This window comes from Dendropsophus ebraccatus, chromosome 10 (assembly GCF_027789765.1).
Source record: "Dendropsophus ebraccatus isolate aDenEbr1 chromosome 10, aDenEbr1.pat, whole genome shotgun sequence".
Lineage (NCBI taxonomy): Eukaryota > Metazoa > Chordata > Amphibia > Anura > Hylidae > Dendropsophus > Dendropsophus ebraccatus.
In genome coordinates this window covers 8,768,806-8,783,835 of record NC_091463.1, presented here as the reverse complement: position 1 = coordinate 8,783,835, position 15,030 = coordinate 8,768,806, and the positions used below count along the sequence as shown (strand labels likewise).

The following is a 15,030-nucleotide window of genomic DNA, read 5'->3' as shown; positions in this document are numbered from 1 at the left end:
CGGCCATGCGGTTATCCTTACACGGAGTGCTGGGCCTAAGATGGCCTATACTGCACATGTATGGGAGTCATGGCTCTTATTACAGCTCAGATGTTACCAATTTATCATCTGTAATTAACCTTTTCAGTTCCATGACCGGGACACAGACCTCCGCCTCTCAGGAGGCAGGGATAAGCTGTTCTGCGCTGACGAGTCAGCCGGGTTACAGTTGTCTGAATCCACAGAGAACGTCACACGGCGCTCGCTGCGGCCTCAGAAGGTCTTAAGTGCTGCCTGCGGGCGTATCAGGGAGATTGCGCTCATTACTCATTTATATACCCCGTGCGTGTGGGTCGAGCTGGAGACCGCTACCTCCGAGGCAAAGTGACAATCAGACGATGAGACCTTCTTGTGTCATTGCTGAGGAGACTCACGTTATCCGTCTCTACTGACCTGAATTAACACATGGGATGTGATCTGGTGCATTAACAAGGACCCTAGAAGAGTCATCAGCACCAGAAGTGCACACCCCGCGCCAACCACCGCTACAGTCACCAATGCCGGAGAGGAAATCACCCTATAGGTACTGCACTAAAACAATGAGAAATGTCCTCCGGGTACATCGGGTCACTTCTACATCCAAACTAAAAAGCCATACAGATTGGTGGATTTAGATTATGAGGCCTAAAGGGGACAGGGGCTGATCTGAGGCATGTAAGGCGCTGCAGAATACGTTAGCGCTATATACAACTGCTCTGTAATGTTCACAAGTAAAATAGTTAAAGGGATAATACGGTGAAAAACTTTTTCTTCCAAATCAACTGGTTTCAGTAATTTACTTCTATTTAAAACTCTCCAGTCTCCCAGTACTTATCAGCTGCTGTATGTCCTGCAGTAAGTGGTGTATTCTCTCCAGTCTGACACAGTGCTCTCTGCTGCCACCTCTGTCCATGTCAGGAACTGTCCAGAGCAGCAGCAAATCCCCATAGAAAACCTCTCCTGCTCTGGACAGTTCCTGACATGGACAGAGGTGGCGGCAGAGAGCACTGTCAGACTGGAGAGAATACACCACTTCCTGCAGGACATACAGCAGCTGATAAGTACTGGAAGACTGGATTACAAATCTATATAACTTTCCGAAAGCAGTTGATTTGAAAGAAAAGAAAATGTCACCGGATTACCCCTTTAAGATAACAGCAACTCCACCAAGACCTTTCTCCGTGTTCCAGGGTAACATTTTATTACGAACTGCCCCCAATATACCACAATACACTCTAATGCCCTTTAAGAACCTGCTCATAGCGATTATATATGCAACTGTGCATGCTGGGAGATGTGCCTGAAAACTAAAAATCCCCCCGCACATTCTTACTGCCACCGTCCATGCCTTTTCCTTAGCTCCAGAAAATGTTCCAGTCCCCCTCCCCCCCCCCCCCCCCCCCCCCCCCCCCCCCGCGCGCCTGCTCACCCCTGCACAGTGATCCCCTTATAAAGACTATTCCTCTAACTGTATCATACATTGCTAATGTACATTCAGTGAAGACGACAATGTGACGTTTGCCCTTTAAGTGAGAGACGGTAACAGATGCCCGGCCTACGCACTGAGTAGATTTGTGGGGGTGGAATTGTGTTTGGGGGGAGCAGCATCCTTTTTGTTTCTATAGTCAGTCCTCAGATTCCCTGCAGAATGTGGAGCGATCACCCGCTGCAGGCTGCCATTCCTCTAAGCGGTTAATATGCCGCCCTATAGAAGAAATGATAATAGAATGATACACAATATGCCAATTCATCCCCAGCCATACTACTCGCTCCTCCAGTCACCTGCAGAGCAGGGAACAAAGGGGATTTTGTATGACGGCCTCTGAAAATAAGAGCCGATAAAGTCCTGTGGACGTGGCTGAGGATGAGGAAGGTCATTTATAAACATGCACAACAGGTCACCGTTCTTCGGGGCGGTTTCTGGAGAATCGATCTGCTTGAAAGCAGCCATGTTTTTTTAATCCTGGAAACCCCTTTAAAAGGAGTAGTTCACCTATTTTTTTTTTTTTTTATTGTCAAATCAACTGGTGCCAGAGATTTGTAATATACCTCTATAAAAAAAATCTCCAATCTTCCACTACTTATCAGCTGCTGTATGTTTTGGTATAAAAAATATATAAATATTTAATATATTTATATTTAATATATTTAATATAATATAAAAATATTTTGGTGAACTACCCCTATAAGGGTAGAACAGAGAGGATGCTGCTCTCTAATTATAAGTGACCAATGTTATAACCACCTGCTGGAAGGAATATGCAGAATAAAGTCCGTACCTGGCGCCTCCTCCTCCTAGCACAAGAGCGATGGTGTTCCCTGTTAGGACCCGGGCCAGACGGGAGAAATCACAGTGACGGTCTGGCGGCTTCTGAGACACCCGCTCATACATCTCAAGCTGGAAAAAAGATATATATTGTAAATAATAGCTAAAAATCCACACAAATCCAGATAACATTGTGTCATCATAGTTGGATAGAAGTGGTCTATGCTCTTATATAGCTGTGGAAAGCTGGGTGGAGACCAATATGGCTGCTACTGTTGCTCCCACATAGGATGTCACCCACTCTCTCCTGCCCTGACTGCATGAGCTGTGACTATTACTGCAGTGGTATCCACCTTCCTAAATTAAGACATTTCTGGGGATCCCATCACTGTCATTGGAATATAAAATGCCGGAAATCTGAGGAGAAGAAGTGACGGTACAGTAAAACAAGTCTCCGCCGATCCCTACCGCCTCCTCCTTACTCAGCAGATCCCTGGGTGAGATTTGTGAAAAGCCTTTTAAGAAGCTGAGAACAATGAAATCCAAAAAACAGGGAAGGTATACCGTAATACCTCACCAGTCGTATGGCGGAGGCTGAAGAGGGAAATGGTTTCTATAGTAACTACGATATTATAGTGATTTATAGTGGAGGTGTCCGCACAATCCACAGAGACGTTCAGGATGGAGCGAGGAATAAACATGGCGCCTTACAGTACTGTATAACCAGGTGACATTATATATTGCCTCCAGGTCTCCCTAATAAACATATCTACACAGCACTGACCAGGCTTTATACTAGTGGTTAATGTCCACATCACTGCTCTTTCACACAGAGAGATTTAGCTGACAGATCATTGAAGCCAAAGCCAGGACCAGACTATAAACAGAGAACAGGTCATAAAGGAAAGACTGAGATTTCTCCTCTTTTCATATCCATTCATGGCTTTGGCATCAATAATCAGTCAGATAAATCTCCTTGTGTAAACGGGCCCTTAGGCCGTGTTCACATCATGTCAGAGGTTCTGTCAGGTGTTTCATGTAATGTGTCCACTAAATTGACAGCCACCATGCATGAAGGGTATCAATATGGTCAAATACAATATCGTTTAGAAAAACAGCAGCTTTTTTTCAAAAACAGTGCCACTCCTGTGCTCAGGCTGTGTGTGGTATTGCAACTAAACTCCTTTCAGTTCAAAGAAATGAAGCTGCATTACCCCATCCAAACTGAGGACAAGAGTGGCGCTATTTCAGGAAGAGGCAGCTTCCACCCTCCAATCTGATCTGCCCAGCCGCGTCCTTTTCTGATGAATATTGGGACGGAGCTCTGCAGTGCTGTTAGGGGCCTATTCCACGGAGCGATAATCAGCCGATTATTGCTGGGTGGAATAGAGAAAATGATCAGCCGACGATCGTGTCATCGGCTGATGGTTTATTTAGGCCCAAACCTAAAATCATCAGTCACCCACCGCGCACTGCTTTGTGGAATAGCGGTGCGCGGCGGGCGACCGACGATTTGAGAAGCACCATACATTACCTCTAGCAGGGCTTCTCTTCTGCTCCGTCTTTCTCCCCGGGTCCTGAGGCGCAGCATCAGCTTCGGTGCAGCCTGACTGAGCTGTCAGACCGCTTAGCCAATCACAGTCCGGAAACGCAGCGGCCAGGGATTGGCTGAGCAGTCTGACAGCTCAGTCAGTCCGCTCCAGAGTTGATGCTGCGCCGCGGCACCCGAGGAGGAAGACGGAGCGGAGGAGAAGCCCTGCTAGGTAATGTATGCTGCAAGGACATCGGTAACGATGTCCCTGCAGCCCTCGCTAAACGATCATAGGGCCGTGGAATAGGCCGAGCAGATCGGTGCTCGTTTACATCGTTGATCGGGCCCGTGGAATATTGCCCTTACTCTGGCGCTCATCACTGCATTTTCATTAGTCGTGACAGATCGGTGCATTGAGGGTGGTAGTCCCGCCGAAAACGGCAAAGAGGATCAAGGAAGGAAAATGGTATTCTTCCTCGGCGCCCCACTCGCTATAGGGACATATCAGCAGGTTAGGTGCAACATGTTGGGACTGTATAAAAAAATCTTATGCTGTATGTGTAAAATGCATAGATGTGGGGATACAATCATTTACAGCAGCTATAAGGACAAGTTCACATGGTTTGGATTTGCTGATTCTGTAAAACAAATCTTCACCATATTGTGTGGCTTCTGGGGTAGATTTGCTCACAGACTGCGACAATACATCACTTGCATCATTTTTTTAGGCAAAAGATCCACCCTGATCTATAATCCATTCTATCACATGCACTGAGTAAATAATCCAATAGATCACAGGTGTCAAACCGCGGCCCTTCAGATGTTGCAGAACTACAACTCCCATCACGCCTGGATACCCAATGCTTTGGATGCCCAGGCATGATAGGAATTGTAGTTGTGCCACAGCTAAAGGGCCGGGAGTTTGACCCCCCTGCAATAGATATTGTGATATATACAGCTTTAAATCCTCAATGCTGACAAGAGAACAGGAAATGTCAGGTGACAGCAGTAACCACCGGACAGGCCGCCTTGTGGTGCTGCACACATCTGACAGGTAGGAAGTAATTGCAGAAGAGTTTGTTCTGTACAAGCGAACAGCACATGGAGACCATTATATAACCATTATATAGGGATTCCTGTCAGACAAACCGCTGTGGACCAGAGAACATTGTGCCATCTCTGTGGATCGTTTTGTTTACACGTCATGTGGCGGCAGAAACAATCCTACAGTCATTACCATTACTAGTGTGTGGGGACACAAGGTTCTTACCAGTTTCGGCAGACTTTTCTTAGAGAAAACTCTGTGAGGACAACAAAGGTGCAGATGGCCTGAACACCAGCTTCTCATGTTGAGCCACTCAACGGTGCGGGAAGGCGGGGGCCCGTCTTCTTTATGGAGGAGGATGAGCTGCTTCTGAGCACGGACTGCTGTGTTCTCCAACATTTTTTCAAGCTATTAGAGAAAGGAGACATAAGTAACATCCTTCACTGGAATCGGATCTTCTTATACGGTGCTGCTTGTGAGAAAATCAATAAGGGAAACTGCAGCCATATATAACAGAACACACGGCCTTGTGACTTGTGCAGTTCATGCAGCAACATTATTCACTGCAGAGAGTTTCCATAAACACCAATGATAAAGAACCTATATGAGGCTGTTCGTTCAGGTCATCAGACCCATGACGGTAGGGCTGGGGTGTGCAGGAATATAAAAGCATTACACAATCTACTGATAATACACAACTCGGGGGCGCTATAGGTGGCAGTCCTTAGGTTAGGATCCATCACGTGACAGGACTTCTTAATGAATACTTTGTACTGGAAATGGTGCTGGCTGTATTGGTTTGGGGATACAGTAAGCTACAACAGAGACTAAGTCCCCCTCCTGCTGGCCATCTATATTGCTGCAGTGTAAATGGTTAATGTCTAGTACAATCCTGTGAGTGAACATAAAACTGGCGCTGCTGCTGCTCCCGCTGAACCCCGGCAGACGCGCGCACAATCTCCTGCGCTCTCTGCTGATTACATGCGGCCTGTACACGTCTGGGCAGGATCTTTAATAAAGTGGAAATCAAACCAATATTTCAGTAAGAGAACGCCAAGGCCATTTATTTCATACAGTGCAGCCCGGGGCTTAATAACACTCCCATACGAAACTATCCAACCTATGTTCTCCTGGTCGTGCCTGAGAATGGCAGCGGCTGATCCTTATACCACCAGTAATAAACAGTGACTATACAGCCACATGTCGCCCCATTATCAGTCTTTAATCATTTCATCATCTAACTTTCTTTCTGAGCTATTCCCCAATATAAGGGAAGATAATCCCCCTACTGCTGTCCCAATGTACAGGAGAAACTGAGTGTCCCAGGCTGCCATAATACCGTACTGACAGAACCTGCAGGATGGGATTCTCTGGCTTAGGCTGGGTTAACACTGTGTTTTTTGCAGTTCATTTTTGTTGCAAAAAAAAAAAACACACATGAAAAAAACTGATGTATTTGCGCACATCCATTCAATCCGTTTTTGATTGACTTCCATTATAAAAAAAAAATATAAAAATTAAGTTTTTTTTTTTATTTTTAACATACACAAAAACATAGTTGACCATGTTTTGTGTACGCTAAAAAAAACGTCAATGGAAAACGGATCAAAACGTGTACAGGGAGTGATTGTGAAAGCCATAACCTAACCCTTTTCTAGCTGATAGTTTCCCTTTAACTATTAACTATTTCTTCTCTCACCTCCCCAACAGTGGGCTCCTGGTCTCCCACCCCCACGATTAGGATGCAGTCAGCTTGTCGAATGCAGCGCTGGGTCCAAGGCGTGAGGTAATAGTCGGACTGATACAGGACGATTCGGTGGATGTCTTCTTGTTGACCCAGCCAGCTAGAAAGTCTGTATTCATGGACGCTGTCAATCAAAAAGGAGAGAGGTTTACATGAAGATAATCCCATGCAGATATGCTTCATCTCAATAGCAGAAACAACGATGGGTCTATGCGTTGTTGCCATCACTCACAAGCATCGCTCTCTGTTACTATCTACCATTGGCAGAGCTGGTGACAAACAGTGGGATCAGACACCGTGTGTTACATAAGAAATGGTATCAGAACAAGTGTGGAGATTTAGTAGGTAGCAGAAGAGTGGAATTTAGTTTTCACAAAGTGTCTGAGGCCGTCAGGGATATCACAGGATCCTGGTGGATATGTAGATGTCCCTTCACATAGCGCAGGGATAGAGGGAACCTTCAGCCCTCCAGCTGTTGCAAAAACTACAATTCCCATCATGCCTGGACAGCCACAGCTAATGCAAGATGGGAGGAGTAGTTTTGCAACAGCTGGAGGGCCAAAGATTCCCCATCCCTGACATAGTGGATTAGTTACCTCCGAATTCACCAGCTTTAACTACACATATATAATACAATCATGCAATTATTACTGGTTTATAGTGAGATCGCCAGAATCCTTTTATCACTATATATCCACCAGTTGTATCAGTACTGACCTGTCGAGAGCCGCCGATCCCAGACGCTGCTTAATATTGTCACTGGTGAGCAGCAAAGTGGGGCCTGAGGGGAAGAGACAAGCACATATTATATACACACATGAATATATGTATATACACATCAGAAAGACTTGTTATATAAGGGTCTATTCAGTCTGTGTTTGCGGTGTACTTTGGCGGTATAAGATGTGAGAAGACACTTGGCAGCATACATATGACTAGAGGTCTCTGTATGGAATAGCTCAGTATGTTCTATACGGCTGACAAGCCCCCATCCAAGAGGATATGTTTGACCACTGTTGGGTGTTTGGGCATCCATGTACTCATAAATAACATGTATGCTGGAAGCTTTTTTGGTGCATATTGTAGGCCAGACAGACCCTGTAAATGCAATGTAAACAGCCCCATAAAAAGCGGATAAGTGCAAGGAAGGTATTAAGAGAAGTGGCAGATAGGGTTCAGCCCCTCGTATGGCTGCTGAAGTATCACTAGTCTCTGATCCGCCTAAATCCATAGCACAATAGAGCGAGAATTGCTGATAACGGAGAATTTAGCTGAAGATTATCTCTGACCTACATTTCCCCTTCATTGTAGTCTCTATAATAATACACAGAAGTCACAGCATGACACATCTGTCCCCTCTGCTGAAGGATCGGCCTAAGTAATCTTCTCACAAGACATAAGGATAGTGACATAGAACAAAGCCGCATTCACTGCAATACCTGACAGCACCTGCAGGTGGAGCAATCTACTGAGCACTGGGTTCTGGTGAAGGTTTGGGGGTCAGACCTGACTATTATAATAGTAGGGTTCAGGGGTCTAAAACCTGCGACTCACCTGCTGTTGTGAAACTACAACTCCCAGCATGCTTGGCTGGCCTTTGGGTGCCCGGGAATGCTGGACATATTATAGGGGTACTCCGGAAAAACAATATTTCAAATGAAATGGTGTCAGAAAATTATACAGATTTGTAAATTACTTCTATTTAAATATCTTAAGTCTTCCAGTACTTATCAGCTGCTGTATGTCCTGCAGTAAGTGGTGTATTCTTTCCAATCTGACACAGTGCTCTCTGCTGCCACCTCTGTCCATGTCAGTAACTGTCCAGAGCAGCAGTAAATCCCTCTGACCATTAAGTAACTTTGAAACTTATATAACTTTCTGACATCAGTTGATTTGAAAGAAAAAGAAAAATCCCCTTTAAGTTTGGAGGCTAAAACGACTGCAGCTGTTACAGATAAACCTACAGGAATGGCTTCAGTCATACAGACCATGAAGGGAAACAATTGTCAGGAATATTCTCCTAAGAGCTGCTACATCTATTCCCTTCCCCAGCATGCTTGCTGTGCCCAGAGCTCGGCCATACACTAGGCGGCAATGACTTTCCAGAGAATGACTCCACATTTACCGTGGACCTCTGAACATGAGACGGGGGACTGGGAACAAAGAGCGGGTGACACAACAAGACACCTGAGAGAATGACATTTACAGCCACAATGCCCCTAAAACGTCGCCAAATGCCAGCTGCATCGCTTCCCCGCGTCACCCGCTACGTGATCTGAGCTGTAAGACAAGATATCTACAACATGTGATACATCCTGGAAAATAAAACTATAATAAGTATTCTAGGAAAATAAAGAACATGCATGAAGTCAGATAGGATGAATAATACATGGAGCTCTAAATGGACACCTGCGTCAAAGCAGACAACAGGCGCCAAGAGGATCATTGGCCACCAGCCACGATAAGATATAAGCACCAGCTGCGGCAGGGTCTATAGCCACACAGGACGCTCCTCTGGATAACCTGCCGCCATGTTTAGCCATAAGGAAATGTCATTCTGTGTCGGCCATGTAGCCCATGAGAGAGGCGGCGGCGGCGTCTCTATTGTTAGGTATGGAGCACAATGCCCAGAGACGTGATAATCATCAGAATCCGGTGATTGTGATAAAGAAGGGGCTACAGGAGGTAAATGTACACTGCTTTTACTGGGGCCGGGTCTGTGTGACCCAAGTCTCCTTGGAAACTGTGAAGAATTGATAATCTGTTATTATCACTCATTTTATAACACTTACACGGAGGCAAAATGCAAGTGGGCCGGGGGCCGAATCACCGATATGGAGGAGGATGACAAAGAAACTGACTACAAGTACTGATTCACCGAGCATTAAGAAGCAAAGAGCAACAGGAAATCTAACATGTAACACAGCGCCCTCCAGTAACATCCCTGTATGTAACACAGCGCCCTCCAGTAACATCCCTGTATGTAACACAGCGCCCTCCAGTAACATCCCTGAATGTAACACAGCGCCCTCCAGTAACATCCCTGTATGTAACACAGCGCCCTCCAGTAACATCCCTGTATGTAAGACAGCGCCCTCCAGTAACATCCCTGTATGTAACACAGCGCCCTCCAGTAACATCCCTGTATGTAACACAGCGCTCTCCAGTAACATCCCTGTATGTAACACAGCGCCCTCCAGTAACATCCCTGTATGTAACACAGCGCCCTCCAGTAACATCCCTGTATGTAACACAGCGCCCTCCAGTAACATCCCTGTATGTAAGACAGCGCCCTCCAGTAACATCCCTGTATGTAAGACAGCGCCCTCCAGTAACATCCCTGTATGTAACATAGCGCCCTCCAGTAACATCCCTGTATGTAACACAGCGCCCTCCAGTAACATCCCTGTATGTAACACAGCGCTCTCCAGTAACATCCCTGTATGTAACACAGCGCCCTCCAGTAACATCCCTGAATGTAACACAGCGCCCTCCAGTAACATCCCTGTATGTAACACAGCGCCCTCCAGTAACATCCCTGTATGTAACACAGCGCCCTCCAGTAACATCCCTGTATGTAACACAGCGCTCTCCAGTAACATCCCTGTATGTAACACAGCGCCCTCCAGTAACATCCCTGTATGTAACACAGCGCCCTCCAGTAACATCCCTGTATGTAACACAGCGCCCTCCAGTAACATCCCTGTATGTAACACAGCGCCCTCCAGTAACATCCCTGTATGTAACACAGCGCCCTCCAGTAACATCCCTGTATGTAACTCAGCGCCCTCCAGTAACATCCCTGTATGTAACACAGCGCCCTCCAGTAACATCCCGTATGTAACACAGCGTCCTCCAGTAACATCCCTGTATGTAACACAGCGCCCTCCAGTAACATCCCTGTATGTTATGCTCGCTCTATTAATGTCCCTTAAGTGTATTGGTGCACTCCAGTAACGTCCTTCATGTTAAGACGTCCCTTCTATACACACGATGCAGAATGAATTTATAGAATTTAATTAAACCTGCTCTAATATTCCTTGAGCTTGGCACCAAATCGTGAAAAAAAAACACCCTTTCCTACAGACATATTTCTGCTCCGTATCATTTCTTTCCAGGAAGATCTTAAGCTATGTGGTGTAGCTGCCAACTGAAGAGATACCAGCCGTGCCAATATGTAACGCACTAAAAAGGATGGAGACAGGAACCAAGCATATTTATATTACAGAGACGCCCCGCACCTCTGACTGCCATATAAATGTCTCCAGACTGCATTGGACTCTGATCTACTACTGAGGGACTAAGGTTAGGCTGATGTAGCTGCATACAGCGAGTGCTACATGTCACAAGTAAATCATTCGCATGGAACGTGCATTGAAATGTATACTGGAAAAGTCACTTGGGATTCGAGATCTGTGACCACAAGGCAACCAGGTTTAGTAGTGCGACTGCAATGAGACTTTGCAATATTAGTGATGCATCATCAAATCCGTAGCCTTAAAGGGATTGTTCACCAAAAATGTTTTCTTTCAAATCAGCTGGTGCCGGAAAGTGTCAGATATTTTTAATTTACTTTTATGAGAAAAAAAACGCATAGATCTTCCAGTACTTATCAGCTGCCGCATGTTCTGCAGGAAGTTTTGTATTCTTTCCAGTCTGGAGAGCAGGAGAGGTTTTCTATGCGGATTTTCTACTGCTCTGGACAGTTCCTGACATGGACAGAGGTGGCAGCAGAGAGCACTGTTTCAGACTGGAGAGAATACACCACTTTCTTCAAGGGGTAGTGCAGTGTAAAGAATTTATTCACTAAATAACACACATTACAAAGTTATATAACTTTGTAATGTGTGTTATTTAAGTGAATGGCCCTCTTCCCCATGTTTCCCCCCACCCACGCTAGACCCGGCAGTGTGGTTCATTATACTTACGGAATCGCTGTTGACCCCAGCCACCATCTTGGGACAATGACGTCATCTTCAGGAGGCCGGCCGGACCGCTCCAGCCCTCCCTCATGTCGGCCCCACTCCAGCATAGTTATGTTTAGCCAATGGCGGCTGAGCAGCTGATAAGGGGGCAGTATGAGGGAGGGCCGGAGCGGTCCGGCCGGCCTCCTGAAGATGACGTCATTGTCCCAAGATGGCGTCCGGGGTCAACAGCGATTCCGTAAGTATAACTTTGTAATGTGTGTTATTTAGTGAATAAATGCTTTACACCGCACTACCCCTGTCAGGACATACAGCAGCTGATAAGTACTGGAAGAGTGGAGATTTTTTTAATACAAGTAAATTACACCAATTTTTTTTTTTTGGTGACTTACCCCTTTAAAAAGGTCACAGATACTTGTGATCAGATGAGACTGGTGATGTATGATTGAAAGCCACCAATTATTTCCAGAAATACAAAACTGCATAGAGTGCTAGGTGAAATGGAGAGTGTTCAGGTGAACTTTTGGCAAGTTTGCTTATGACTAGTCACCCGTATCACAGATATGAGAAGAGGCTGCAGTGCAGATGGAGAGGAGCCAGATGATCTCATAGGGAGAAATATTTCTTACACCGGGTTAGAAATGACTGACGGCTGGTGGCAGACAGTATACGACGTGTGATACCTGCCCATACTGGGGATATATGCATTCATCCAGGACACTGTGGTAAAATGACTGACAGCATCCTGTGGTTGCAGACAGTATACGGCGTGTAATACCTGACCATACTGGGGATATATGCATTCATCCAGGACACTGTGGTGTGGTAAAATGACTGACGGCATCCAATGGTGGCAGACAGTATACGGCGTGTGATACCTGCCCATACTGGGGATATATGCATTCATCCAGGACACTGTGGTAAAATGACTGACGGCATCCAATGGTGGCTGACAGTATACGACGTGTGATACCTGCCCATACTGGGGATATATGCATTCATCCAGGACACTGTGGTAAAATGACTGACAGCATCCTGTGGTTGCAGACAGTATACGGCGTGTAATACCTGACCATACTGGGGATATATGCATTCATCCAGGACACTGTGGTAAAATTACAGCGCTCCTGAAGCAGGGACTGAACTCAGACAACAACACATCTCATTACTGTCACAGCGTCGCTGATTTTCTAACTTAATTAAAGGATTAAATGTAATTAAATCTCCACTTGTGTCTATCCCCACTCCAGAGCCAAGGCCACTAGATGACTAATGTGTGCAGCAGCTCCGGCTATGGGTGTAAATCCATCCACAGCAGGATTGGCTGGGAAATTGGACTGCAAGACCCACTAGGGGCATGGATCGATGCACAGAAATGGCTCACCTACAGCGCTGAGCGCGTGCTTCAGTTCCAGGGTGAAGGCTGTAAGCGGAACGTCCTCCGATACTGGCAAGATGGCTACTGTGGAGAGGTTACTGGATGGGTTCCCAGAGTCCCATTTGCTGCCAGTGGTGTGAAGGCCAAGACCGTGACCTGCAGACATGAAAAGAAAAACACAATGGGGGTCAACATATATTAAATAGTGAGGAGGTGGATGCCATGTGCAGCAGATGAGAGCTGCCTGAACAGGCTAGAAACATGGGGGGCAAAGAAGATTAATCCTTCCATTAGGATCTGTGGTTTTACCAGATGTCCATGTAATTCTGCCCAGTCTGAGGGTATTCCAAGAATATAACTCATCCCCTATCCCACAGGTGTCAGACCTGTTGCTCTCCAGCTGCTGAAGACAACAATTCCCATCATGTCTGGATGGCCAAGGCTTTCACTTTGGCTGTCCAGGCATGATGGGAATTGTATTTTTCAACAGCTGGAGGGCCGCAGGATAGGTGAAAAGTGTCTGCAGCAATGGGCCGCACACACCGAGATCCCAACCGATCACCAAAGCAAAGGTTCCTTGTCCCCAAAGTGAGCAGGAAATGCACAGGCTCACAGAGAGTCACTGACTGACACTCCACTTGCTATGGGACTCCCAAGTACACAGCTCACCTATGGGGATAAGGGACTTCTGTTCTCATGACTGGTGGAGGCCAGATACTTATCTCCTAACCTGTGGACAGGTGAAAAGTTACAATTTCGGGGATAGCTATGGCTGGTCAACAGGTATTAGCGACTGACGGGAGTTCTCCTATTGCCATTACTGCCTTTAGCTGTTGGGGCTTGATGGGAGTTGTGGTTTCTGGTCACAGGTAGTAGTGGATTATAATAGGGGCGTTTCGGGCTGCAGCCCAGGGCCCTGAGCTCCTGGGGGGCCCATGACCACCCCAAAAGATTTATAATTTCAGTGGTGTACTGTCTCCTGGCTACACTTCCGCCATGATTGGCAAAAAAATCACAGTTTTTTTATGGCAATTTTGCACAAATCAGGACATGATGACATTGTCTGTCCTGTACTATGAACGCCAGGCTGGTGCCGCCATATTTACAGTGGGGTGGGGGGCCCAGGCTTGGTGAACAGCCCGGGGCCTATGGTTAATCCGCCCCTGGTTACAGGTCACTGATTTTAAGGGAACCTACCGGTATCAGGGGGTTGGAAGCATCTAACCTGCTGATACCTCCCTATAGTGCACATTTTCTTACCTTCCTTAGCGCAGTTTCCGTGATATTAGGAGTTTAATCCCTATGCTAATAAGTAGTATTGGTGCACTGGGGGCGAGACTACAACTGGACACCGATTTGCCTCCAGTGCCGGCCAGGGGGACAAGAGAAGATCGGCGCACCCCCTGTGCACCAAAATATATTTTATTATTATAGGGATTAAACTCCGAATAAGATGGAAACGGTGCAGAGCATGAAGGTAAGAAACAGTGCACTATAGGGCGGTATCAGCAGGTTAGATGCTTTTAATCTGCTAATAGTTTCCCTTTGAATGTGTTGTGTGCCTCATGGTGTCCCTAGCCTCCCAGCCTAGAATATATAGGAGTACAGAGGATTACTGCCCCAGGTCTCATCCCTGCAGAAGTGTATGTCACTGTCCCGTACAAAGCATTTATATGTAATTTCCGATAAGAGAAAATGGGAGGATGAAAGAGTAAACCCTTATAGAAGAGGAAGCTATGAAGGGGAAATGTCTTGGTGCAGTAGGAAGCATACAAGACATGTGAAGGGGAAACTCACATTACACTGGTCTATTATGTGCAGGCCCTTGCGGGAAGGAGCGGTACCTGTCAGTAATAAGTGCAGCCTGCTCTATGGATGAGGAGAGCTTACAGTGCACAGTATACGCAGAGGAGCTGTAGATACAGTCAGGTACTGACAGGGTTAACCCCAGAATCGGAGAATTAAATCTGGGTTGTGAAGCGGCAGATACCGGCGGCTGAATCCTTTACAAAACGCTCTATAGTTATGCAACATGTTTATTGTGGAAAGCAGCAAGTCTTCAGTCTTGAAAAGACTCGGTGACAGCTGGGGGTCCGGTCTGTGCCGCGGGGCTCGCTCTTTAT

The 15,030-nt window shown here is 46.3% G+C and overlaps 1 protein-coding gene across 8 annotated transcripts in view; it reads right to left on the bottom strand.

Annotated features, from left to right (window-relative positions):
- PNPLA7 (patatin like phospholipase domain containing 7) overlaps positions 1-15,030 on the bottom strand; it is a 125,941-nt gene that overhangs the window by 24,687 nt on the left and 86,224 nt on the right. For all 8 annotated transcript variants that reach the window (XM_069942788.1, XM_069942786.1, XM_069942785.1 and 5 more), the window contains 5 exons: positions 12,914-13,063; positions 7,322-7,385; positions 6,560-6,728; positions 5,086-5,268; positions 2,298-2,416 (listed from right to left, as the gene is read on the bottom strand). In XM_069942788.1, coding sequence (XP_069798889.1) covers positions 2,298-2,416; positions 5,086-5,268; positions 6,560-6,728; positions 7,322-7,385; positions 12,914-13,063 — 685 coding nt within the window. The remainder of the gene's footprint in view (positions 1-2,297; positions 2,417-5,085; positions 5,269-6,559; positions 6,729-7,321; positions 7,386-12,913; positions 13,064-15,030) is intronic.